We start from the raw sequence: 26054 nt of genomic DNA, 5'->3' as shown, positions 1-26054 counted from the left end.
CCGTTCCCTGCTCGGAGAGCCTCCCCCATCCTGGCCCGTTCCCTGCTCGGAGAGCCTCCCCCATCCTGGCCCGTTCCCTGCTCCGAGAGCCTCCCCCATGCTGGCCCGTTCCCTGCTCGGAGAGCCTCCCCCATCCTGGCTCGTTTCCTGCGCGAAGAGCCTCCCCCCATCCTGGCCTGTTCCGGGCTCAGAGAGCCTCCCCCATCCTGGCCCATTCTCTGCTCGAGAGCCTCCCCCATGCTGGCCCGTCCCCTGCTCGGAGAGCCTCCCCCCATCCTGGCCCGTTCCCTGCTCAGAGAGCCTCCCCCATCCTGGCACGTCCCCTGCTCGGAGAGCCTCCCCCATCCTGGCCCGTTCCCGGCTCGGAGAGCCTCCCCCATCCTGGCCCGTTCCGTGCGCAGAGAGCCTCCCCCATCCTGTCCCGTTCCCTGGTCAGAGAGCCTCCCCCCATCCTGGCCCGTTCACGGCTCGGAGAGCCTCCCCCATCCTGGCCCGTTCCCTGATCGGAGAGCCTCCCCCATCCTGGCCCGTTCCCTGGTCAGAGAGCCTCCCCCCATCCTGGCCCGTTCACGGCTCGGAGAGCCTCCCCCATCCTGGCCCGTTCCCTGATCGGAGAGCCTCCCCCATCCTGGCCCGTTCCCTGCTCGGAGAGCCTCCCCCATCCTGGCCCGTTCCCTGCGCGGAGAGCCTCCCCCATCCTGGCCCGTTCCCTGCTCAGAGAGCCTCCCCCCATCCTGGCCCGTTCACGGCTCGGAGAGCCTCCCCCATCCTGGCCCGTTCCCTGATCGGAGAGCCTCCCCCATCCTGGCACGTTTCCTGCTCTGAGAGCCTCCCCCATCCTGGCCCGTTCCCTGCTCGGAGAGCCTCCCCCATCCTGGCACATCCCCTGCTCGGAGAGCCTCCCCCATCCTGGCCCGTTCCCTGCTCGGAGAGCCTCCCCCATCCTGGCCCGTTCCCTGCGCGGAGAGCCTCCCCCATCCTGGCCCGTTCCCGGCTCGGAGAGCCTCCCCCATCCTGGCCCGTTCCCTGCTCGGAGAGTCTCCCCCATCCTGGCTCGTTTCCTGCTCGAAGAGCCTCCCCCCATCCTGGCCTGTTCCGGGCTCAGAGAGCCTCCCCCATCCTGGCCCATTCTCTGCTCGGAGAGCCTCCCCCATCCTGGCACGTCCCCTGCTCGGAGAGCCTCCCCCCATCCTGGCCCGTTCCCTGCTTGGAGAGCCTCCCCCATCCTGGCCCATTCTCTGCTCGGAGAGCCTCCCCCATCCTGGCACGTCCCCTGCTCGGAGAGCCTCCCCCCATCCTGGCCCGTTCCCTGCTCAGAGAGCCTCCCCCCATCCTGGCCCGTTCCCTGCTCGGAGAGCCTCCCCCATCCTGGCCCGTTCCCTGCTCGGAGAGCCTCCCCCATCCTGGCACGTTCCCTGCTCGGAGAGCCTCCCCCACCCTGGCACGTCCCCTGCTCGGAGAGCCTCCCCCATCCTGGCACGTTCCCGGCTCGGAGAGCCTCCCCCATCCTGGCCCGTTCCCTGCTCAGAGAGCCTCCCCCATCCTGGCACGTTCCCTGCTCGGAGAGCCTCCCCCATCCTGGCACGTCCCTTGCTCGGAGAGCCTACCCCATCCTGGCCCGTTCCCTGCTCGGAGAGCCTCCCCCATCCTGGCCCGTTCCCTGCTCGGAGAGCCTCCCCCATCCTGGCCCGTTCCCTGCTCGGAGAGCCTCCCCCATCCTGGCCCGTTCCCTGCTCGGAGAGCCTCCCCCCATCCTGGCCCGTTCCCTGCTCGGAGAGCCTCCCCCCATCCTGGCCCGTTCCCTGCTCGGAGAGCCTCCCCCATCCTGGCCCGTTCCCTGCTCGGAGAGCCTCCCCCATCCTGGCCCGTTCCCGGCTCGGAGAGCCTCCCCCATCCTGGCCCGTTCCCTGCTCGGAGAGCCTCGCCCCATCCTGGCACGTTCCCTGCTCGGAGAGCCTCCCCCATCCTGGCCCGTTCCCTGCTCGGAGAGCCTCCCCCCATCCTGGCATGTTCCCTGCTTGGAGAGCCTCCCCCATCCTGGCCCATTCTCTGCTCGGAGAGCCTCCCCCATCCTGGCACGTCCCCTGCTCGGAGAGCCTCCCCCCATCCTGGCCCGTTCCCTGCTCAGAGAGCCTCCCCTCATCCTGGCCCGTTCCCTGCTCGGAGAGCCTCCCCCATCCTGGCCCGTTCCCTGCTCGGAGAGCCTCCCCCATCCTGGCACGTTCCCTGCTCGGAGAGCCTCCCCCACCCTGGCACGTCCCCTGCTCGGAGAGCCTCCCCCATCCTGGCACGTTCCCGGCTCGGAGAGCCTCCCCCATCCTGGCCCGTTCCCTGCGCAGAGAGCCTCCCCCATCCTGGCACGTTCCCTGCTCGGAGAGCCTCCCCCATCCTGGCCCGTCCCTTGCTCGGAGAGCCTACCCCATCCTGGCCCGTTCCCTGCTCGGAGAGCCTCCCCCATCCTGGCCCGTTCCCTGCTCGGAGAGCCTCCCCCATCTTGGCCCGTTCCCTGCTCGGAGAGCCTCCCCCATCCTGGCCCGTTCCAGGCTCGGAGAGCCTCCCCCATCCTGGCCCGTTCCCTGCTCGGAGAGCCTCGCCCCATCCTGGCACGTTCCCTGCTCGGAGAGCCTCCCCCATCCTGGCCCGTTCCCTGCTCGGAGAGCCTCCCCCCATCCTGGCATGTTCCCTGCTCGGACAGCCTCCCCCATCCTGGCCCGTTCCCTGCTCGGAGAGCCTCCCCCCATCCTGGCCCGTTCCCTGCTCGGAGAGCCTCCCCCATCCTGGCCCGTTCCCTGCTCGGAGAGCCTCCCCCATCCTGGCCCGTTCCCTGCTTGTTTCCATCCCAGCTCCCGGTGTGCCTGAAACCAGCCCGCCTCAGGGCTTATAGCCCCCACCTCTGTATCTGCAGGCTTTGGGAGAAACGGTTTGGGAGTCAGCCCTTGGCCGGGGGCCGGAGCCCTGCCAGGTGAGAGTGGCTGGGGCAGTGACTACAGGAAGAGGCCAGCAAGGGCGAGGGGGCTTCGGGGTCATGACTGCACTCTTGTAGGCGGCTGCTGGGGTCAGTGCCTACCTCTTTATCCCTTCTAAGGCCTGGGAGGGGGAATGAAACCTCAGAAGCCAGGTGAGTGGAGAGCTCCACCCTCTCACCCTGTCCAACCTCTGGCGGTATTGCCCTCTCAGGGACTGCTCCCTTCATCGGGCTGCTGGGGTCACTCCTATAGCTTCAGCCAAGGTTCTTCTAGACTTCCCGGCCTTTCTTACAACTTCTCCCTGGCAAGAGCTGTTGGGGACAGTGGGACACAGAGGTCCTGGGATGAGGACAGCACAGAAGTTGTTAGCCAACATTGGTACAGCTCCAGCCTCTGCTCTCCCTCTCTCCACAGGCCCTGCAGCTCAGAATGGTGGCCAGGGACCAGGTAGAAGGAAGGGATGGCGGCTGGGGGCATGTGCTTAGGTTTGGGCATTCAAGGGAGCTCCAGGATTCTTCACCTGGTCACTGTCTCTTTCTCAAGGATTGGAGGGGGTGTGAAGCCTCAAAAGCCAGGCGAGCTCTACCCTGTCCCTATGTCCCTGTCCTCTTCTTCCATTCATTCCTGTTGACACCTGCCACCTGTCCTCCCCTTACTCCTTCTTGCTCTGTCTCTCCAGGATTTGGCAACGGGAACAGAATGGGAGCCAAGGCCTTCCCAGGAGTCAAAGCCCAGCCAGGTGCGGACGCCAGGCCAAGTTGGGGTTCAAGGAAGGAAGAAGGTGGAGGGCACCACCTCAGTGACCAGGAGGGCAGAACACTGATTTCTGTGGGGTGGAGTCCACGTGCGGCTCAGTGGTACTCGGTCTTTCCCCAGGCTTGGGAGGGGGCATGAGACCACAGAAACCAGGTAAGCCAGGGAGCCCGCTCTCCGGTCCTGCCATGTGGGCTGTGTCCCTACGGATCCTGGTGTTTGTCCTCCCCAGGCCCACTGCTCACGCTGTTGTCCAGCTCCAGTATTTGGTGTTGGCAGTGGCTGGATGGCCCATTAATAAAATGGCAGTGGAGGGGGGCTCACAGAAAGAGGTCAGGGTCCTAGGCATCCCGCCCCAACCCCGGCTCCTAACAGAGGGACTCTGAGGGTCTCATGCAATTCACCAGCCCCAGTCAGGCGGCAGCTGGGAACTGCAGATAATGTGCAGCCCAAACTTGACTGCGACAAAAATTTATGTCACTTGAGCCAGGCTCATCAGCTTTAGCTTGCGGTTGCAGGCTTGAGCATGAGTTCATAGACATCACACCATGGTGGCTGGCTGGAGCCCAAAGGTCACTGGCTTGAGCAAAGGGACCACTGGCTTAGCTGTAGCTCCCTGGTTAAAGCATGTTTCAGAAAGCAATCAATGAACAACTAAAGTGCCGCAACTATGAGTTGACACTTCTCATCTCTCTTTGTTCCTGTCAGTCCCTGTCTCTCTCCCTACCCCCAAAAATTTTCAACCTGTGTCCAGACTGCCCACTAGAGAGTAGAGCCCACTGCAACATGAGGGAGGCTGGATGCCGGGGGAAGTCTCAGAAGCAGAGACTGGAGTCTGGAGGGTCCGACTCAGGGGTTAGGGCTAAAGGGTCAGGTTTTGCTGGAGCCTCAGACACAGCCCAGTTCCCAGAGCCCCTCTCTCCATCCATCAGGCCCTGCAGCTCAAAATGGCTACGGACCAGGTAGGTGCTTCTTGGGGTTTCGGGAGATGCCGGGATAGGGTCTGGATCTCTCACCTGCTCCCTGTCCCTCCACCAGGTGTGGGAGCAGGTGTGAAACCCCAGAAGCCAGGTGAGCCTAAGGATGTTTCTCTGCAGAAACTGCAGAAACTGTGCAGATCCACCTTGACTGTGCCAACGACTCTATAAGCTCAGCACGAACCCCAGAACCACACAAGCCCAGTGACATTTCAAGGACTGGTCAGGACCATTGGGGTGGGAGAACCCATGGGTGGTGGAGAGTGAGAGGGCAGACCTGAGGCCGGAAGGGCACTGGAGGCCTGGGGATTGGAGAGATGAAAAACGCTGGGTCCTGGAGGCTGGTGTTTCCAGGGCTGGACTCCCTGGATCCCTGCACTGGCAGGAAGAAGCAGCAGGACTTAAGTCACCTGGAAGTCTCATGGGCCAGAAACAAAGGGCAGCTGTGGGGAGCAGTCAGGGGCTCCAGTTCCTCACTGCCTCAGTCTGCCCAGCCACGTTCCTGTCATAGGTCATCACAGATACCCTGCCCACTTTGTGAATCGGGACAGGGTGAACATAGGGATGTGTGGGGGAGGCCAGAGAATTGCGGGGCAGGTTGGAGAAGGCTGGGGACCATTCCCACTTCAGCAGCACACAGCTTTCTTGTTTCATGTCCTCACCACCCCTCAACCCCAAACAGGTCTCACAGCACAGAATGGCCTTGCACGAGGTAGAGAAGGGAGGCTGGTGTATGAGGGTTGAAGCTGAGCTTCTGGGCCCGGCCCAGAGGTGGTGGCTTTGGGGTTCCTCACCTGCTCATCTCTTCCCCAGGCTATGGAGGGAATGGAAAACCCCAGAAGCCAGGTGAGGCCCACCATGTACTGTCTCTTGTATCTATTTGCTCCCCCCAGTCCCAGATCTCTCCTTACTCCCCTGTTCTGTCCTCCAGGAGCAGGGAACGGTGCCTTCCCCGGAGCAGGACCTCAGCCAGGTAAGGCCCTGGAGCTCAGGAGTATGGGTGTCACTGAGGGGGTGTCTGATAGGGACGCTGACCCTGGTTCTAAGAGGAGAGGAGGAGCGAGGTGGACTCATGGACCCACAACATCACCTTCTCTTCCCAGGTCCTGGAGGACTACAACCTCAGAAGCCAGGTGAGACCCACACTCCGCCTCTCCCACTTGGTGTCTGACAATAGACACTCACTGAACAAACAGACAGGGGCCTCCACGGTTCCAGAGACAGGGCCTCCAAGAGCCTGAAGCATGTGGGCAGATGGAAGAATACAGAAGGAGTGTGAATTCATCCATGGGCATATTAGGGAGTGACATAGTGGAGAGGGCCTAGGCCTAGAACGCTGAGGACCCAGCTTTAAAACCCCGAGGTTGCCTGATTGAGCGAGGGCTCATGTAACTTGAGCCGAGCGCACCTGCTAGAGCGTGGTGTCTCTGGCTAAGCATGGGATTTTAGACATGACCCCATGGTCCCTGGCTGGAACCCAAAAGTCACTGGCTTGAGCAAGCAGTCGCTGGCTCAGCTGGAGCTTCCTGGTCAAAGCTCATCTGAGAAAGCTAACAATGAGAAATTACCGTGCTACACTGCGAGTTGATGCTTCTCATCTCTCTCTCTACATGTCTGTCTGTACCTGTCTGCCTCTCTGTCAGTCTCTTCATCAAAAAAAAAATTTTTTTAAATGCACTGTCCAGACTGCCCACTAGAATGTGTGTCCCACGACACTATGAGGACCGGGAGGGGGGTGTGCAGGCTCTTCAAATGGCTGAGAGCCCATGGGCACAAGAGATAAGGCTGAAAGCATTTGACTCGTGAGGGGAAGGAGGAGTCAAGGAGTTCATCTTCATGGCTGGGTGACATTGTGGCTGACAGTGACACCCAGCCAGGGCGGCTGAGGAACCTAGGTATGACAGTCAGGCCCTAAGCGAAGCTTGATGCCAGGACAAAATCTAGGAACCAGGAATTGGGAGTCTCGAGGGGTCTGGGGTTAGGGCTAAAGGACCGGGCTGGGATGGAGCATCAGACACAGCCCAGTTCCCAGAGGCCCCTCTCTCCATCCACCAGGCCCTGCAGCTCAAAATGGCTACGGACCAGGTAGGTGCATGGGGTTCTGGGAGGTGACGGGATAGGGTCTGGATCTCTCACCTGTTCCCTGTCCTTTCACCAGGTGTGGGAGGAGGTGTGAAACCCCAGAAGCCAGGTGAGCCTAAGGATGTTTCTCGGCAGAAACTGCAGAAAATGTGCAGATCTACCTTGACTGTGCCCACAACTCCCTAACTCAGCACACACCACAGAATCACACAGCCCAGTGACATCTCGAGGAAAGTCAGGACCATGAGGGTGCAAATAACCATGGGTGGTGAGAGTGAGAGGGCAGACCTGAGGCCGGAAGGGCACTGGAGGTCTGGTGATTGCAGAGATGAAAAACGCTGGGTCCTGGAAGCTGATGTTTCCAGGGCTGGACAACCTGGATCCCTGCACTGGCAGGAAGAAGCAGCGGGACTTAAGTCACCTAGAAGTCTCATGGGCCAGAAACAAAGGGCAGCTGTGGGGAGCGGTCTGGGGCTCCAGTTCCTTACTGCCTCAGTCGGCCCAGCCCGTTCCTGTCATAGGTCATCACAGAGAACCTGCCCACTTTGTGAATCGGGACAGGGTGAACATAGGGATGTGTGCAGGAGGCCAGAGAACTGTGGGGCAGGTTGGAAAAAGCTGGGGGCCATTCCCACTTCAGCAGCACACAGCTTTCTAGTTTCCATATCCTTACGCTCCACTCCAACAGGTCTCGCAGCATAGAATGACTTTGCACCAGGTAGAAAAGGGAGGCTGGTGTATGAGGGTTGAAGCTGAGTTTCTGGGCCTGGCTCAGAGGCGCTGGCTTCAGGTTTCTCACCTGCTTATCTTTCGCCAGGCTATGGAGGGAATGGAAAACCCCAGAAGCTAGGTGAGGCCCACTCTGTGCAGTATCTTTATATCTGCTCCCTACCCCCAAGTCCCGGATCTCACCTTAGTCCCTCCTGCTCTGTCCCCCAGGAGCAGGGAATGGTGCCTTCCCTGGAGCAGGACCTCAGCCAGGTAAGGCCCTGGAGCTCAGGAGTGTGGGTGTCACTGAGGGGGTAGCTGATAGGGGTGCTGACCTTGGTTTTAAGTAAAGAGGAGAAGCGAGGTGGACTCACGGACTCACAGACTCATAGACATCACATTGTCTTCCCCAGGTCCTGGAGCACTAAAACCTCAGAAGCCAGGTGAGACCCACACTCCGCCTCTCCCACACGGTGTTTGACAAGTCACACTCACTCAACAAACAGCCAGGGGCCTCCCAAGTGCTGGAAACAGGCCCTCCAAGAGCCTGAATCTTGTAGGAAGATGGAATAATACAGGAAGGAGTGTGAATTCAATGTGGGCGTAATAGGGCATGGCATAGTGAATAGAGCATTGGTGTAGGATGCTGAGGCCCAGGTTCAAAAGGCAGAGGCTGCTGGCTTGAGCAGGGGTTTATGTAACTTGACCAGGTCGTACAAGATTGAGCAGGTCATTTCCACCTTGAGCAGGGGATCATAGACATGCCGCAGGTCGCTGACTTGAGCCCACGGTCACTGGCTTGAGAAAGGGGCCACTGGCTCGGGCCTATTCCTCTGCCACCGGTCAAGTCACATACGCAAGCAATGAACAACTAAGCTGCCACAACTACAACTTAATGGTACTTACTCATCTCTTTCCCTTCCTGTCTGTCTCTCAGTCTCTCAGTCTCTCTGTGTCTCTGTCTCTTTGTCTGGTAAAAAGTAATAATAAAATTCAAACAGTGTCCAGACTGCCCACTAGAGGGCATGTTCCACTTCAAAATGAGGAGCAGGGAAAGCGCAGGATCTGCAAATGGCAGGAGCTCAGGCTGATAGCATTTGGCTGGTAATGGGAAGGAGGCATCAAGGTGTACCTCTTTCTGGTTGGCTGACATTGCGGATGGCAGTGACACCCAGCCAGGATGACCCAGGAAGCTAGTTAAGACATTGAGGTCCTAAGGCCGACGGCAATGTATAGAACCCAGAAAAAGGGCATCTTGAGGGGTCAAGGTCTGGGGTGAGCACTAAAGGGTCAGGCTCGGGTGAAGCTTAAGGCACAGCCCAGTTCTCAGAGCCCCCACTCTCCCTCTCTCCATCCACCAGGCCTTGCAGCTCAAAATGGCTACGGACCAGGTAGGTGCATGGGGTTCTGGGGAGATGGTGGGATAGGGCGCGGATCCCTCACCTGTTCCCTGTCTCTCCACCAGGTGTAGGAGCAGGTGTGAAACCCCAGAAGCCAGGTGAGCCTAAGAATGTTTCTCTGCAGAAACTGCAGATACTGTGCAGATCAAGCTGGACTGCGCCAACGACTCCATAGGCTCAGCCACACCCCAAGAACACACAAGCCCAGTGACATTTTGCAGACAATCAGGACCGTGAGGCTGAAAGAACCCATGGGTGGTGGAGAGTGAGAGGGCAGACCTGAGGCCGGAAGGGCACTGGAGGCCTGGGGATTGGAGAGATGAAAAACGCTGGGTCCTGGAAGCTGATGTTTCCAGGGCTGGACTCCCTGGATCCCTGCACTGGCAGGAAGAAGCAGAGGACTTAAGTCACCTGGAAGTGTCATGGGCCAGAAACAAAGGGCAGCTGTGGGGAGCGGTCAGGGGCTCCAGTTCCTCACTGCCTCAGTCTGCCCAGCCCGTTCCTGTCATAGGACATCACAGATAACGTACCCACTTTGTGAATCCAGACAGGATGTATAGAGGGATGTATAACGAGAGGTCAGTGTTCTGTAGGGCAGAGTGGAGAAGGCTGGGGGGCATTTCCACATCAGCAGCTTTCTTGTGTCAGAGCCTCACCCCACCTCAAAACAGGTCTCGCGCCTGACCTGTGGTGATGCAGTGGATAAAGTGTCAACCTGGAAACACTGAGGTTGCCGGTTCAAACCCTGGGCTTGCCTGGTCAAGGCACATATGGGAGTAGATGCTTCCTGCTCCTCCCCCTTCTCTCTCTCTCTCTCTTTCTCTCTCTCTCTCTCTCTCTCTCTCCCCTCTCTATAATGAATAAATAAAATCTTAAAACAAACAAACAAACAAACAAAAAGTAATAGGTCTCGCAGTGCAGAATGGCTTTGCACCAGGTAGAGAAGGGAGGCTGGTGTATGAGGGAGAAGCTGAGTTTCTGGGGCCGGCTCAGAGGTGGTGGCTTCGGGGTTGCTCACCTGCTCATCTCTTCCCCAGGCTATGGAGGGAATGGAAAACCCCAGAAGCCAGGTGAGGCCCACTCTGTGCAGTATCTTTATATCTGCTCCCACCCCCAAGTCCAAGATCTCTCGTTACTCCCTCCTCCTCTGTCACCCAGGAGCAGGGAACGGTGCCTTCCCCGGAGCAGGACCTCAACCAGGTAAGGCCCTGCAGCTCAGGAGTATGGGTGTCACTGAGGGGGTACCTGATAGGGGCACTGACTCTGGTTCTAAGTAAAGAGGAGGAGCGAGGTAGACTCACGGACTCACAGACTCATGGACATCACCTTCTCTTCCCCAGGTCCTGGAGCACTAACACCTCAGAAGCCAGGTGAGACCCACACTCTGCCTCTCCCACTTGGTGTCTGACAAGAGATACTCACTCAAGAAATATTCAGTGGCCTCCAAGTGCTGCAAACAGTCCCTCCAAGGACCTGAAGCATGTGGGCAGGTGGAAGACTACAGGAAATGTGAATGGCACCATGGGCCTGACCAGGCAGTCGTGTCGTGGATAGAGTGTCAGCCTGGAATAATGTGGACCCAGGTTCAAAACTCTGAAGTGGCAGGATTGAGCGTGGGCTCATGTAACTTAAGCCGAGCTTGCCAGCTTGAGCGTGGGGATGACGGGTGGGCATGGGATCACAGATATGACCCCATGGTTGCTGGCTGAGCCCAGGGTCGCTGGCTGACCCCATGGTTGCTGGCTTGACAAGGGGTCACTGGTTCAGCGGGAGCCGCCAGCCTTTGTCAAGACAAATATGAGAAAGCAAGCAATGAGCAACTAAGGTTCTACCACTAGGAGTTGATCTCATCTCTCTCTTCCTGTCCCTGTTGGTGGCTCTCTCTTCACTCAAAAAAAATATATTTCTTGGAACCAGGTTCCAAACAGCCCCCTAGAGGGCGGGGCCTCCTGCAAAATGAGGAGCAGGGAAAAGGCAGGATCAGCAAGTGGCAGGAGCTAAGGATGATAGCATTTAGCTGGTGAAGGAAAGGAGGTGGATCCCTTCCTGGCTGGCTGACATTGCGGATGGCAGTGACAACCAGCCAGGATGCTCAGGAGGCCAGTTAGGACGTTGAGGCCCTAAGATCGACGGCGCGCCAGGGGAATATCTAGGAACAGGGACTTGGATTACGGAGGGATTGAAGTCTGGGGTGCAAGGTTAAGGGGTCAGGTTTAAGTGGAGCTTAATACACAGCTCAGTACCCAGAGCCCCCTCTCTCCATCCACCAGGCCCTGCAGCTCAAAATGGCTACAGACCAGGTAGGTGCATGGGGTTCTGGGGAGGTGACGGGATAGGGTCTGGATCCCTCACCTGCTCCCTGTCCCTCCACCAGGTGTGGGAGCAGGTGTGAAACCCCAGAAGCCAGGTGAGCCTAAGGATGTTTCTCTGCAGAAACTGCAGATTCTGTGCAGATCCACCTTGACTGTGCCCACAACTCCCTAACTCAGCACACACCACAGAATCACACAGCCCACAGACATCTTGAGGAAAGTCAGGACCATGAGGGTGAAAGACCTCTTGTGTGGTGGAGAGTGAGAGGGCAGACCTGAGGACGAAGGGCACTGGAGGCCTGGGGATTGGAGAGATGAAAAACGCTGTGTCCTGGAGGCTGATGTTTCCAGGGCTGGACTCCCTGGATCCCTGCACTGGCAGGAAGAAGCAGCAGGACTTAAGTCACCTGGAAGTGTCATGGGCCAGAAACAAAGGGCAGCTGTGGGGAGCGGTCAGGGGCTACAGTTCCTCACTGCCTCAGGCTTCCCAGCCCTTTCTTCTCATAGGTCATCAAAGAGAACCTGCCCACTTTGTGAATCGGGACAGGGTGAACATAGGGATGTGTGGGGGAGGCCAGAGAACTGCGGGGCAGGATGGAGAAGGCTGGGGGCCACTCCCACTTCAGCAGCACACAGCTTTCTAGTTTCCATATCCTTACGCTGCTCCACTCCAACAGGCCTCACAGCGCAGAATAGCTTTGCACCAGGTAGAGAGGGAGGCTGGTGTATGAGGGTAGAAGCTGAGTTTCTGGAGCCGGCTCAGAGGTGATGGCATTGGGGTTCCTCATCTGCTTCTCTTTTTCCTAGGCTATGGAGGGAATGGAAAGCCCCAGAAGCCAGGTGAGGCCCACTCAGTGCAGTATCTTTATATTTGCTCCCACCTCACGTCCCAGAACTCTCCTTACTCCCTCCTGCTCTGTCCCCCAGGAGCAGGGAACGGTGCCTTCCCCGGAGCAGGACCTCAGCCAGGTAAGGCCCTGGAGCTCGGGAGTATGGGTGTCACTGAGGGGGTAGCTGATAGGGGCGCTGACCTTGGTTTTAAGTAAAGAGGAGGAGCGAGGTGGACTCACGGACTCACAGACTCACAGACATCACCTTCTCTTCCCCAGGTCCTGGAGCACTAAAACCTCAGAAGCCAGGTGAGACCCACACTCTGCCTTTCCCACACGGTGTCTGACAAGTCACACTCACTCAACAAACAGCCAGGGGCCTCCCAAGTGCTGGAAACAGGCCCTCCAAGAGCCTGAATCTTGTAGGAAGATGGAATAATACAGGAAGGAGTGTGAATTCAATGTGGGCCTAATAGGGCATGGCATAGTGAATAGAGCATTGGTGTAGGATGCTGAGGCCCAGGTTCAAAAGGCAGAGGCTGCTGGCTTGAGCAGGGGTTTATGTAACTTGACCAGGTCGTATAAGATTGAGCAGGTCGTTTCCAGCTTGAGCAGGGGATCATAGACATGACCACAGGTCGCTGACATGAGCCCACGGTCACTGGTTGAGCAAGGGGCCACTGGCTCGGGCCTATTCCTCTGCCACCGGTCAAGTCACATACACAAGCAATGAACAACTAAGCTGCCACAACTACAACTTAATGATACTTACTCATCTCTTTCCCTTCCTGTCTGTCTCTCAGTCTCTCTGTGTCTCTGTCTCTTTGTCTGGTAAAAAGTAATAATAAAATTCAGTGTCCAGACTGCCCACTAGAGGGCATGTTCCACTTCAAAATGAGGAGCAGGGAAAGCACAGGATCTGCAAATGGCAGGAGCTCAGGCTGATAGCATTTGGCTGGTAATGGGAAGGAGGCATCAAGGTGTACCTCTTTCTGGTTGGCTGACATTGCGGATGGCAGTGACACCCAGCCAGGATGATCCAGGAACCTAGTTAGGACACTGAGGCCCTAAGAGCGACAGCACACCAGGGGAATATCTAGGACCAGGGACTGGGATTCCGGAGGGGTCGAGGTTTGGGGTGAGGCTAGGGTGGAGCTTAATACACAGCCCAGTACCCAGAGCCCCCTTTTTCCATCCACCAGGCCCTGCTGCTCAAAATGGCTACGGACCAGGTAGGTGCATGGGGTTCTGGGAGGTGCCGGGATAGGACCTATTCCCTCACCTGCTCCCTGTCCCTCCACCAGGTGTTGCAGCAGGTGTGAAGCCCCAGATGCCAGGTGAGCCTCACCCTATTTCTCTGCAAATATTGCAAGTCAACTTTGACAGGGCCAGTGGCTCCCTAAACACAGCACACACCCCAGACCACACAAGCCCAGTGACATCGCGAGGACCGTCAGGACTATGAGGCTGAAAAAACCCATGGGTGGTGGAGAGTGAGAGAACAGATCTGAGACCAGGAGGACACTGGAGGCCTGGGGATTGGAGAGATGAAAATCCCTGGGTCCTGGAGGCTGATGTTTCCAGGGCTGGACTCCCTGGATCCCTGCACTGGCAGGAATAAGCAGCAGGACTTAGGTCACCTGGAAGTCTCATGGGCCAGAAACAAGGGGCAGCTGTGGGGAGCGGTCAGGGGCTCCAGTTCCTCACTGCCTCAGTTTTCCCAGCTCCATTCATGTCATAGGTGATCACAGAGAACCTGCCCACTTTGTGAATCGGGACAGGGTGAACATAGGGATGTGTGGGGGAGGCCAGAGAACTGCGGGGCAGGTTGGAGAAAGCTGGGGGCCATTCCCACTTCAGCAGCACACAGCTTTCTAGTTTCCATATCCTTACACTCCACTCCAACAGGTCAAGCAACGCAGAATAGCTTTGCACCAAGTAGGCTGGTGTATGAGGGAGAAGCTGAGTTTCTGAAGCCGGCTCAGAGGGGGTGGCTTCGGGGTTCCTCATCTGCTCATCTTTTTCCCCAGGGTATGGAGGGAATGGAAAGCCCCAGAAGCCAGGTGAGGCCCACTCTGTGCAGTATCTTTATATCTGCTCCCTACCCCCAAGTCCCGAATCTCTCCTTACTCTCTCCTGCTCTGTCCCCCAGGAGCAGGGAACGGTGCCTTCCCCGGAGCAGGACCTCAGCCAGGTAAGGCCCTGGAGCTCAGGAGTATGGGTGTCACTGAGGGGGTAGCTGATAGGACACTGACCCTGGTTCTAAGTAAAGAGGAGGAGTGAGGTGGACTCACGGACTCACAGACTCACGGACATCACCTTCTCTTCCCAGGTCCTGGAGCACTAAAACCTCAGAAGCCAGGTGAGACCCACACTCCGCCTCTCCCACTTGGTGTCTGACAAGAGATACTCACTCAAGAAATACTCAGTGGCCTCCAAGTGCTGCAGACAGTCCCTCCAAGGACCTGAAGCATGTGGGCAGGTGGAAGACTACAGGGAGTGTGAATGGCACCATGGGCCTGACCAAGCAGTCGTGTCGTGGATAGAGTGTCAGCCTGGAATAATGTGGACCCAGGTTCAAAACCCTGAAGTGGCAGGATTGATCGTGGGCTCATGTAACTTGAGCCGAGCTCACCAGCTTGAGCGTGGGGATGAAGGGTGGGCATGGGATCATAGACATGACCCCATGGTCCCTGGCTGAGCCCACGGTTGCTGACTTGACAAGGGGTCACTGGTTCAGTGGGAGCTGCTAGCCTTTGTCAAGACAAATATGAGAAAGCAAGCAACAAGCAACTAAGGTCTACAACTAGGAGCTGATCTCACCTCTCTCTTCCTGTCCCTGTTGGTGCCTCTCTCAGCTCGGAAAAAAAAAATTTTTTTTGAACCATGTTCCAAACTGCCCACTAGAGGGCGGGGCCTCCTGCAAAATGAGGAGCAGGGAAAAGGCAGGATCTGCAAGTGGCAGGAGCTAAGGATGATAGCATTTAGCTGGTGAAGGAAAGGAGGTGTCAAGGTGTACCCCTTCCAGGCTGGCTGACATTGAGGATGGCAGTGACAAACAGCGAGGATGCTCAGGAAGCTAATTATGACATTGAGGCCCTAAAAGTGAATGCATGCCAAGGGAATGTCCAGGACCAGGGACTTGGATTCTGTAGGGGTCGAGGTCTAGGGTGCGAGGTTAAGGGGTCAGGCTGGGGTGGAGCTTAATACACAGCCCAGTTCCCAGAGCTTCTCTCTCCATTCACCAGGGCCTGCAGCTCAAAATGGCTATGGACCAGGTAGGTGCATGGGGTTCTGGGGAGGTGACGGGATAGGGTCTGGATCCCTCACCCGCTCCCTGTCCCTCCACCAGGTGTGGGAGCAGGTGTGAAACCCCAGAAGCCAGGTGAGCTTAAGAATGTTTCTCTGTAGAAACTGCAGATTCTCTGCAGATCCACCTTGACTGTGCCCACAACTCCCTAACTCAGTACACACCACAGAATCACACAGCCCAGTGACATCTCGAGGAAAGTCAGGACCATGAGGGTGGTGGAGAGTGAGAGGGCAGACCTGAGGCTGGAGGACCCTGGAGGCCTGGGGATTGGAGAGATGAAAAACGCTGGGTCTGGAGGCTGATGTTTCAGGGCTGGACTCCCTGGATCCCTGCACTGGCAGGAAGAAGCAGCAGGACTTAAGTCACCTGGAAGTCTCATGGGCCAGAAACAAAGGGCAGCTGTGGGGAGCGGTCAGAGCTCCAGTTCCTCACTGCCTCAGTCTGCCCAGCCGTTCCTGTCATAGGTCATCACCAATACCCTGCCCACTTTGTGAATCCGGACAGGGTGAACAGAAGGATGTGTAAATGGAGGCCAGGTGTTTGTGGGGCAGGGTCGAGGAGAGTGGGAGCTATTTTCACTTCAGCAGCACACAGCGTTCTTGTTTCACCTCCTCACCCCCCACCCAACAGGTCTCGCAGCGCAGATTGGCTTTGCACCAGGTAGAGAAGGGAGGCTGGTGTATGAGGGTAGAAGCTGAGTTTCTGGGGCCGGCCTGAGGTGGTGGCTTCGGGGCTCCTCACCTGCTCATCTCTTCCCCAGGCTATGGAGGGAATGGAAAACCCCAGAAGCCAGGTGAGGCCCACCATGTACCGTCTCTTTGTATCTGTCCAGTCCCCCCAATTCCAGACCTCTCCTTACTGTCTCCCGCTCTCTCTCTCCAGGCGTAGGGAACGGTGCCTTCCCTGGAGCAGGACCTCAGCCAGGTAAGGTCCTGCAGCTCAGGAGTATGGGTGTCACTGAGGGGGTGTCTGATAGGGACGCAGACCCTGGGACTAAGAAGAGAGGAGGAGCGAGCTGGACACACGGACTCACAGACTCACAGACATCACCTTTCTACCCAGGTCCAGGAGGATTGAAACCTCAGAAGCCAGGTGAGACCCACACTGTCTCTCCTACTTGGTGTCTGACAAGTCACACTTAGTCAACAATCATCAGGGACTTCCCAAGTGCTGGAGCAGACCCTCCAATAGCCTGGGCAGTGGAGGCAGGTGGAGGCAGACAGGCACGAGTGTGTAAATTCACCCGGTTCAGACTGCCCACTAGAGGGGAGGCCCACTGTAAAATGAGGACCAGGACAGTTCAAGCTCTGCAAATGGCTGAGAGGCCATGGGGGCAGGAGCTAGGGCTGCTAGCATGTGGCTGGTGAGGGGAAGGAGGAGTCAAAGAGTTCACCTTCCTGGCTGGCTGACAGGGCAGCTGGCAGTGACACTCAGCCAGGGTGAGTGACCAGGAAGCTAGGTATGACAGTCATTCCCCAAGGGAGGCTGGATGCCAGAGTGAAGTCTCAGACCCAGAAACAAAGAGTCTGTGGGTCCAAGTCTGAGGTTAGAGCTAAAGGGCCAGGCTTGAGTGGAATCTCAGAGAAGCCCCTCTCTCTGACCACCAGGCCCTGCAGCTCAAAATGGCTACGGACCAGGTAGGTGCATGGGGTTCTGGGAGGTGCCGGGATAGGACCTATTCCCTCACCTGCTCCCTGTCCCTCCACCAGGTGTTGCAGCAGGTGTGAAGTCCCAGATGCCAGGTGAGCCTCACCCTATTTCTCTGCAAAAATTGCAAATCAACCTTGACAGGGCCAGTGGCTCCCTAAGCTCAGCACAGACCCCAGACCACACAAGCCCAGTGACATCGCGAGGACCGTCAGGACCGTGAGGCTGAAAGAACCCATGGGTGGTGGAAAGTGAGAGGGCAGACCTGAGGCCGGAAGGGCACTGGAGGCCTGGGGATTGGAGAGATGAAAATCCCTGGGTCCTGGAGGCTGATGTTTCCAGGGCTGGACTCCCTGGATCCCTGCACTGGCAGGAAGAAGCAGCAGGACTTAGGTCACCTGGAAGTGTCATGGGCCAGAAACAAAGGGCAGCTGTGGGGAGCGGTCAGGGGCTCCAGTTCCTCACTGCCTCAGGCTTCCCAGCCCTTTCTTCTCATAGGTCATCACAGATACCCTGCCCACTTTGTGAATCGGGACAGGGTGAACATAGGGATGTGTGGGGGAGGCCAGAGAACTGCGGGGCAGGTTGGAGAAGGCTGGGGGCCATTCCCACTTCAGCAGCACACAGCTTTCTATTTTCCATATCCTTAGGCTCCACTCCAACAGTTCTCACAGCGCAGAATAGCTTTGCACCAGGTAGAGAGGGAGGCTGGTGTATGAGGGTAGAAGCTGAGTTTCTGGAGCCGGCTCAGAGGTGGTGGCATTGGGGTTCCTCATCAGTTTCTCTTTTCCCCAGGCTATGGAGGGAATGGAAAACCCCAGAAGCCAGGTGAGGCCCACTCAGTGCAGTATCTTTATATCTGCTCCCACCCCCACGTCCCAGAACTCTCCTTATTCCCTCCTGCTCTGTCCCCCAGGAGCAGGGAACGGTGCCTTCCCCGGAGCAGGACCTCAGCCAGGTAAGACCCTGGAGCTCAGGAGTATGGGTGTCACTGAGGGGGTACCTGATAGGGACACTGACCCTGGTTCTAAGTAAAGAGGAGGAGCGAGCTGGACTCACGGACTCACAGACTCACAGACATCACCTTCTCTTCCCAGGTCCTGGAGCACTAAAACCTCAGAAGCCAGGTGAGACCCACACTCCGCCTCTCCCACTTGGTGTCTGACAAGAGATACTCACTCAAGAAATACTCAGTGGCCTCCAAGTGCTGCAGACAGTCCCTCCAAGGATCTGAAGCATGTGGGCAGGCGGAAGACTACAGGGAGTGTGAATGGCACCATGGGCCTGACCAGGCAGTTGTGTCGTGGATAGAGTGTCAGCCTGGAATAATGTGGACCCAGGTTCAAAACCCTGAAGTGGCAGGATTGATCGTGGGCTCGTGTAACTTGAGCCGAGCTCACCAGCTTGAGCGTGGGGATGACGGGTGGGCATGGGATCTTAGACATGACCCCATGGTTGCTGGCTGAGCCCACGGTTGTTGTCTTGACAAGGGGTCACTGGTTCAGTGGGAGCCGCCAGCCTTTGTCAAGACAAATATGAGAAACCAACCAATGAGCAACTAAGGTCTACAACTAGGAGCTGATCTCACCTCTCTCTTCCTGTCCCTGTTGGTGGCTCTCTCAGCTCGAAAAAAAAAATTTTTTTTGAACCGTGTTCCAAACTGCCCACTAGAGGGCGGGGCCTCCTGCAAAATGAGGAGCAGGGAAAAGGCAGGATCTGCAAGTGGCAGGAGCTAAGGATGATAGCATTTAGCTGGTGAAGGAAAGGAGGTGGACCCCTTCCAGGCTGGCTGACATTGAGGATGGCAGTGATAACCAGCGAGGATGCTCAGGAAGCTAGTTATGACATTGAGGCCCTAAGAGCGAATGCACGCCAGGGGAACATCCAGGACCAGGGACTGGGATTCCGGAGGGGTCGAGGTTTGGGGTGAGGCTGGGGTGGAGCTTAATACACAGCCCAGTTCCCAGAGCCCCCTCTCTCCATCCACCAGGGCCTGCAGCTCAAAATGGCTACGGACCAGGTAGGTACATGGGGTTCTGGGGAGGTGACGGGATAGGGTCTGGATCCCTCAACCTGCTCCCTGTCCCTCCACCAGGTGTGGGAGCAGGTGTGAAACCCCAGAAGCCAGGTGAGCCTAAGGATGTTTCTCCATAGAAACTACAGATTCTGTGCAGATCCACCTTGACTGTGCCCACAACTCCCTAACTCAGCACACACCACAGAATCACACAGCCCAGTGACATCTCGAGGAAAGTCAGGACTATGAGGGTGGTGGAGAGTGAGAGGGCAGACCTGAGGCTGGAAGGACCCTGGAGGCCTGGGGATTGGAGAGATGAAAAACGCTGGGTCCTGGAGGCTGGTGTTTCCAGGGCTGGACTCCCTGGATCCCTGCACTGGCAGGAAGAAGTCACCTGGAAGTCTCATGGGCCAGAAACAAAGGGCAACTCTGGGGAGCGGTCAAGGGCTCCAGTTCCTCACTACCTCAGTCTGCCCAGCCGTTCCTGTCATAGGTCATCACCGATACCCTGCCCACTTTGTAAATCCGGACAGGGTGAACGGAGGGATGTGTAAATGGAGGCCAGGTGTTTGTGGGGCAGGGTCGAGGAGAGTGGGAGCTATTTTCACTTCAGCAGCAGACAGCGTTGTTGTTTCACCTCCTCACCTCCCACCCAACAGGTCTCGCAGCGCAGAATGGCTTTGCACCAGGTAGAGAAGGGAGGCTGGTGTATGAGGGTAGATGCTGAGTTTCTGGGGTCGGCCTGAGGTGGTGGCTTTGGGGTTCCTCACCTGCTCATCTCTTCCCCAGGCTATGGAGGGAATGGAAAACCCCAGAAGCCAGGTGAGCCCCACCATGTACCGTCTCTTTGTATCTGTCCAGTCCCCCCAATTCCAGACCTCTCCTTACTCGCTCCTACTCTGTCTCTCCAGGAGCAGGGAACGGTGCCTTCCCCGGAGCAGGACCTCAGCCAGGTAAGGCCCTGCAGCTCAGGAGTATGGGTGTCACTGAGGGGGTGTCTGATAGGGACGCAGACCCTGGGTCTAAGAAGAGAGGAAGAGCGAGCTGGACTCACGGACTCACAGACTCACAGACATCACCTTCTCTACCCAGGTCCGGGAGGACTAAAACCTCAGAAGCCAGGTGAGACCCACACTCTGTCTCTCCTACTTGATGTCTGAGAAGTCACACTTAGTCAACAAATATTAGGGACTTCCCAAGTGCTGGAGACAGGCCCTCCAATAGCCTGGGCAATGTAGGCAGGTGGAGGCAGACAGGCACGAGTGTGTAAATTCACCCTGTTCAGACTGCCCACTAGAGGGGAGGCCCACTGTAAAATGAGGACCAGGACAGTTCAAGCTCTGCAAATGGCTGAGAGGCCATGGGGGCAGGAGCTAGGGCTGCTAGCATGTGGCTGGTGAGGGGAAGGAGGAGTCAAAGAGTTCACCTTCCTGGCTGGTTGACAGGGCGGCTGGCAGTGACACTCAGCCAGGGTGAGTGACCTGGAAGCTAGGTATGACATTCAGGCCCCAAGGAAGGCTGGACACCAGAGTGAAGTCTCAGAACCAGAAACAAAGAGTCTGGAGGGGTCCTAGTCTGAGGTTAGAGCTAAAGGGCCAGGCTTGAGTGGAATCTCAGAGAAGCCCCTCTCTCTGCCACCAGGCCCTGCAGCTCAAAATGGCTACGGACCAGGTTGGTGCATGGGGTTCTTGGGAGGTGACAGGATAGGGTCTGGATCCCTCACCTGCTCCCTGTCCCTCCATCAGGTGTGGGAGCAGGTGTGAAACCCCAGAAGCCAGGTGAGCCTAAGGATGTTTCTCTGCAGAAACTGCAGATTCTGTTCAGATTAACCTTGACAGCAACACCCTAAGCTCAGCACACACCACAGAATCACACAAGCCCAGTAACATCTCGAGGACCGTCAGGACCGTGAGGCTGAAAGAACCCATGGGTGGTGGAAAGTGAGAGGGCAGACCTGAGGCCGGAAGGGCACTGGAGGCCTGGGGATTGGAGAGATGAAAATCCCTGGGTCCTGGAGGCTGATGTTTCCAGGGCTGGACTCCCTGGATCCCTTTAGTGGCAGGAAGAAGCAGCAGGACTTAAGTCACCTGGAAGTGTCATGGGCCAGAAACAAAGGGCAGCTGTGGGGAGTGGTCAGGGGCTCCAGTTCCTCACTGCCTCAGTCTGCCTAGTTCAGTTCCTGTCATAGGTCATCACAGAGAACCTGCCCACTTTGTGAATCGGGACAGGGTGAACATAGGGATGTGTGGGAGAGGCTAGAGAACTGCGGGGCAGGTTGGAGAAGGCTGGGGACCATTCCCATTTCAGCAGCACACAGCTTTCTTGTTTTCATATTCTTATGCCACTCCACCCCCAACAGGTTTCACAACTCAGAATGGCCTTGCACCAGGTAGAGAAGGGAGGCTGGTATATGAAGGCAGAAGCTGAGTTACCGGGGCTGGACCAGAGGTGGTCATTTCGGGGTTCCTCACCTGCTTATTTCTTTTCTAGGCTATGGAGGGAATGGAAAACCCCAGAAGCCAGGTGAGCCCCACTCTATTCATATCTTCATATCTGTCTGCTCCTCCCGCCCCATGTCCCAGATCTCTCCTTACTCCCTCCTGCTCTGTCCCCCAGGAGCAGGGAACGGTGCCTTCCCCGGAGCAGGACCTCAGCCAGGTAAGGCCCTGGAGCAGCATAATAAATATGTGTTTTCCGATGGCTTTAGGTGACCCCTGTGTTTGGGTCGTTCGACCCCCGGGGTCGCAACGCACAGGTTGAGAACCGCTGCCCTAGAGCTCAGGAGTATGGGTGTCACTGAGGGGGTAGCTTATAGGGGCAATGACCCTCATTCTAAGTGGAGAGGAGGAGTGAGGTGAACTCTCAGACAGCACCATGTCTTCCCCAGGTCCTGGAGCACTAAAACCTCCGAAGCCAGGTGAGACCCACACTCTGCCTCTCCCACTTGATGTCTGACAAGACACACTCACTCAACAAACAGCCAGGGACCTCCCAAGTGCTGGAGACAGGCCCTCCAAGGCCTGGGCAATGTGGGGAAGTCGAGGCAGAAAGGAAGGAGTGTAAATTCAACCGGAGTCCTGAGGGCCCAGTAGATGGCGAGGCCCACTGTGAAATGAGGACCAGGAGAGTGCAGGTTCTTTGGATGGCTAAGCCATGGGTGCATGAGCTAAGGCTGCTTCCTAGCTTGTGGCGGATTAGGAGATAAAGACATCAAGGAGTTCACCTTCTTGGCTGGCTGACATGGCGGCTGGCAGTGACACAGCTAGGATGACCCCGTATGCTAGGTATGACATTCATTCCCTAAGTGAGGTTGGACAGCAGGGGCTAGTCTAGGACCCCAGGGTGTCTGCTGAGGTGGAGGATTGGGGTGAGAACTAAGGGGTCAGGCACTTGATGAGCCCCCGAAAAGGTTCATCCCCAGAGTCCCTGTCTTCCTCCACCAGGTCCTGCAGCTCAAAATGGCTATGGACCAGGTAGGTGCATGGGGTTCTGGGGAGGTGCTGGGATTGGGTCCGGATCCCTCACCTGTTCCCTGTCTCTCCACCAGGTGTGGGAGCAGGTGTGAAACCCCAGAAGCCAGGTGAGCCTAAGCATGTTTCTCTGCACCTCTCCCAGACCCTGAGCTCTTTCCTCATTTACACCCCACCTGGTTCTGTCCCCCCAGGATTCGGGAATGGGAACGGACATGGGTTTGGAATGCAGCCAGGTGAGCCTGGGGGTGCCTGTGTGTAGGTTTCTCCTCTCCCCTCTCTCCTAGGACTTCAAGGGGCAGGATTAGTGAATATTGAGGGGCTCTGGGTGGAATCCTCTAGGACAGGGGTCCCCAAACCACGGCCTGTGGGCCGCATGCGGTCCCCTGAGGCCATTTATCCGGCCCCCTGCCGCACTTCTGGAAGGGGCACCTCTTTCATTTGTGGTCAGTGAGAGGCATCGTTCACGTACAGTACTACTTCCGGTGACGCGGGCCGCACGCGTCAGGGCTCTGGAAGCGCGTCATATCCCTTGTTACGGCTAGCAGTGACAAATATGGAACCGGACATCGACCATCTCATTAGCCAAAAGCAGGTCCATAGTTCCCATTGAAATACTGGTCAGTTTGTTGATTTAAATCTACTTGTTCTTTATTTTAAATATTGTATTTGTTCCTGTTTTGTTTTTTTACTTAATTAAGATATGTGCAGTGCGCATAGGGATTTGTTCATAGTTTTTTTATAGTCCGGCCCTCCAACGGTCTGAGGGACAGTGAACTGGCCCCCTGGGTAAAAAGTTTGGGGACCCTGCTCTAGGATACCAGCGTTCTGGCTTGGTCCAGGAGGGGGGGCCTCCGCCTGCAGCTCAGCCTGAGTCCCAGTCCCTTCAGCTCCCTCTTGCTCTTCCCCAGGCCCAGCCATCCCGAATGGAAACGGAGCAGGTAGGAGTAGAGTGGGCAGGAACCGGGATGGCTCTGAGGGAGTGCTCCTGAGTCCTTCACTTGCTCCCTAATTTTCTTCAGGTTTTGCAGGGGGCATGAAGCCCCCAAAGTCAGGTGAGTCCTGCTGTAGCCTTGTCTCTATTCACATACCAGCTGGAGCCAGAGCCGCCCTTTCTCGCATTTGTCTACCTCCCTCCAGGATCTGCAAACAGCGGGGCCTTCTCTGGGGCCGGGGGCCCAGGGGGCAGAGAGCTAGGTGCCCAGCATGGGGAGCTGGAGGCTTGGCCTGTGGCCTGGGTAGGGGAGTGGAGTCTCAGACACTAGGTGAGGGGAGAGACCCTCTCCCCACCGCCTCTTCTTGGGCTGCCTGACTCTGTCTGCCTCCAGGGCCCCTCAGGCCCACCCTCGCTTTCCCTCCTCAGGCTATGGTCATGGAAATGGCCGGGGAGCTCCACCAGGTGAGGGCAGCAGGGCCTGGGGCCTTAGAAATTGCGGGGGGGGGGGATAAGCAAGAGCTGAGGGAGCAGGGAACCAGGGCGACAGAGGCTCGGTGCCCAGGAGAGGCCTGGCCCAGTCTATGCTAGTCCTCCGCCTCACCAGGCTTAGAAAGTCCCTGGGCCAGGTGAGAGGACAGCCATCCTGTCCCTACTCAGCCTTCTCAGGCCTCACTCTTTCACCCCCTCCCTCAACACTAAGTGCATTGAGTGGGGGTTCTGCGCATTCCTTTAAGATGAGTGGCACTACCTGATTCAGGAGTAAAGGGTGTCAGGTCCACCAAGGACCTCGGGGTGGGGGACAAGGTCAAAGGACCTGCAGCCCCTCAACCCCATGTCCAGCTTCATCGTTCCCCTACCTTCCCCCCACAGGCCCTGCAGCTCACAATGGCTACGGACCAGGTAGGGGTGGGCTGAGGCTCTGGGAAGGTGAGGAGAGGGGCCGGGGCCCTCACGGGCTGCCTGTCTCTCCCCCAGGCTATGGAGCAGCTGTGAAACCTCAGAAGCCAGGTGCGTCCACCCCTGCCTGTCTGTCCCCTCCTCACCTGTCCAGAGCTTGCTGCCCCCTACTCATACCCCACTTCCACGTGTCTCCCCAGGACTCGGGAACGGGAACGGGAACGGGCTGGGAGCCCAGCCAGGTGAGACGGGAGGGGGGTCTGCACTGCACCTGGACATCCTCTCCCGCCTCCCCAGGCTTTTGAGGGGCAAGGTGGGTAAATGATTAAAAGGATCCCTGGTTCTGGCTAGGCTTTGAGGGACCACATAGCGGCTTTCACCTCACCTTAGCCAGGGTTCCAAACCCTCTGTTCATCCTTCCCAACCCCACTGGGCCCCAGCTCAGAATGGCTCCAGAGCAGGTAGGTACAGAGGGGTTGAGAGAAGCTGGCAAGGAGAGTAGGGGGCCCTTGGAGGAGGGAAGTGGTCTTCACCCAGACCCTGTTCTGATGGCCATCTTATGGGTTCCTGCCAGACTTGGAGATCTCCGAGTTGGTGATTGAATGGAGGTGGCAGGAGGCGAGGAAGTCCCAGGGCTTCTGGTTTCTAAACTGGGAGAAAAGGCAGCCCAGCCCCCAGTCTCCTTCTGTCTCTCCGTCTCCCTCTCCTGTCCCCACAGGTCCTGCAGTTCCCGTCAGGCATGGACCAGGTGGTGGAGTGGGCCCTGGGGCCAGATGCCAGGTTCTGGAGGAGAGGCCCAGTGGGTGGGTAATGGGTCCCTCACCTGCTCCCATTCCTTTTCTAGGCATTGGTGAGGGCATGAAGCCTCCGAAGCCAGGTAAACCCTCTTTCTCTGCCCCCACTGTGATATTGTGATTTATTGATAGGGTTTTATTTATTTATTTATTTATTTATTTTACAGAGACAGTGAGTCAGAGAGAGGGATAAACAGGGACAGACAGATAGGAACTGAGAGAGATGAGAAGCATCAATCATTAGTTTTTCGTTGCACGATTCAACACCTTAGTTGTTCATTGATTGCCTTCTCATATGTGCCTTGACCGCGGGCCTTCAGCAGACTGAGTAACCTCTTGCTGGAGCCAGCGACCTTGGGTTCAAGCTGGTGGGCTTTTGCTCAAACCAGATGAGCCCGCGGCCAACCTGGTGAACTCGGGGTCTCGAACCTGGGTCCTCTGCATCCCAGTCCGACGCTTTATCCACTGTGCTACCGCCTGGTCAGGCTGATATTGTGATTTATAACAAGAAATATACTTCTGGGCCCTGGCCGGATGCTCAGTTAGTTGGAGCATCGTCCCAAAGGGCAGAGGCTGGCAGTTCGATCCCCAATTAGGGCACATACAGGAGAGGTCACTGTTCCTGTCTCTCTCTCTCTCTCCCTTCCTCTCTCTAAAATCAATAAAATAAACAATAAAAGGGTTAAAAAAAAAAAAAGAAATATACTTTTGATCTTCCTCCCATTCCTGGCACAAAGCTGGCTCCTAAAAGCCTTAGAATATTCCAAGTGCTAAGACTGATAAAGGTTCTTTTTTTGGTAATGAGGTGACTTTTGGAAAGTTGTTACGTCACCTAAGGGTAGGAGCTTGTGGCCAGGGGACCCCACCTTGTGATTGGAGGGTTGGGACTTTTAATCCCACCCCCTGACCTCTGGGAGGGGGCAGTGATGGAAACTGAGTTCAAACACCAGC

General features: G+C 57.0%; 1 protein-coding gene across 1 annotated transcript in view; it reads left to right on the top strand.

The window, feature by feature from the left end:
* Positions 1-26054, top strand: part of GREP1 (glycine rich extracellular protein 1) — a 46639-nt gene that overhangs the window by 10314 nt on the left and 10271 nt on the right. The window contains exons 8-48 of the mRNA XM_066276838.1: positions 2906-2962; positions 3646-3705; positions 4758-4790; positions 5510-5542; positions 5628-5669; positions 6752-6781; positions 9924-9956; positions 11157-11186; positions 11261-11293; positions 12006-12038; positions 12126-12167; positions 12308-12337; positions 13333-13365; positions 14059-14091; positions 14181-14222; positions 14361-14390; positions 15381-15413; positions 15972-16001; positions 16102-16134; positions 16224-16265; positions 17051-17083; positions 17784-17816; positions 17905-17946; positions 19084-19116; positions 19795-19827; positions 19917-19958; positions 20751-20783; positions 21496-21528; positions 21622-21663; positions 21893-21922; positions 22449-22478; positions 22553-22585; positions 22670-22711; positions 23387-23416; positions 23498-23530; positions 23616-23713; positions 23814-23874; positions 24283-24312; positions 24388-24420; positions 24510-24551; positions 25154-25186. Of these exons, the coding sequence (XP_066132935.1) occupies positions 2906-2962; positions 3646-3705; positions 4758-4790; positions 5510-5542; positions 5628-5669; positions 6752-6781; positions 9924-9956; positions 11157-11186; positions 11261-11293; positions 12006-12038; positions 12126-12167; positions 12308-12337; positions 13333-13365; positions 14059-14091; positions 14181-14222; positions 14361-14390; positions 15381-15413; positions 15972-16001; positions 16102-16134; positions 16224-16265; positions 17051-17083; positions 17784-17816; positions 17905-17946; positions 19084-19116; positions 19795-19827; positions 19917-19958; positions 20751-20783; positions 21496-21528; positions 21622-21663; positions 21893-21922; positions 22449-22478; positions 22553-22585; positions 22670-22711; positions 23387-23416; positions 23498-23530; positions 23616-23713; positions 23814-23874; positions 24283-24312; positions 24388-24420; positions 24510-24551; positions 25154-25186 (1551 nt within the window). The remainder of the gene's footprint in view (positions 1-2905; positions 2963-3645; positions 3706-4757; positions 4791-5509; positions 5543-5627; positions 5670-6751; positions 6782-9923; positions 9957-11156; positions 11187-11260; positions 11294-12005; positions 12039-12125; positions 12168-12307; positions 12338-13332; positions 13366-14058; positions 14092-14180; positions 14223-14360; positions 14391-15380; positions 15414-15971; positions 16002-16101; positions 16135-16223; positions 16266-17050; positions 17084-17783; positions 17817-17904; positions 17947-19083; positions 19117-19794; positions 19828-19916; positions 19959-20750; positions 20784-21495; positions 21529-21621; positions 21664-21892; positions 21923-22448; positions 22479-22552; positions 22586-22669; positions 22712-23386; positions 23417-23497; positions 23531-23615; positions 23714-23813; positions 23875-24282; positions 24313-24387; positions 24421-24509; positions 24552-25153; positions 25187-26054) is intronic.

The sequence above is a fragment of the Saccopteryx bilineata genome, chromosome 4 (genome assembly GCF_036850765.1).
Source record: "Saccopteryx bilineata isolate mSacBil1 chromosome 4, mSacBil1_pri_phased_curated, whole genome shotgun sequence".
In the NCBI taxonomy this organism is placed as follows: domain Eukaryota; kingdom Metazoa; phylum Chordata; class Mammalia; order Chiroptera; family Emballonuridae; genus Saccopteryx; species Saccopteryx bilineata.
Note: the sequence above shows the minus strand (reverse complement) of the source record. Positions and strands in the feature narration are given on the sequence as shown.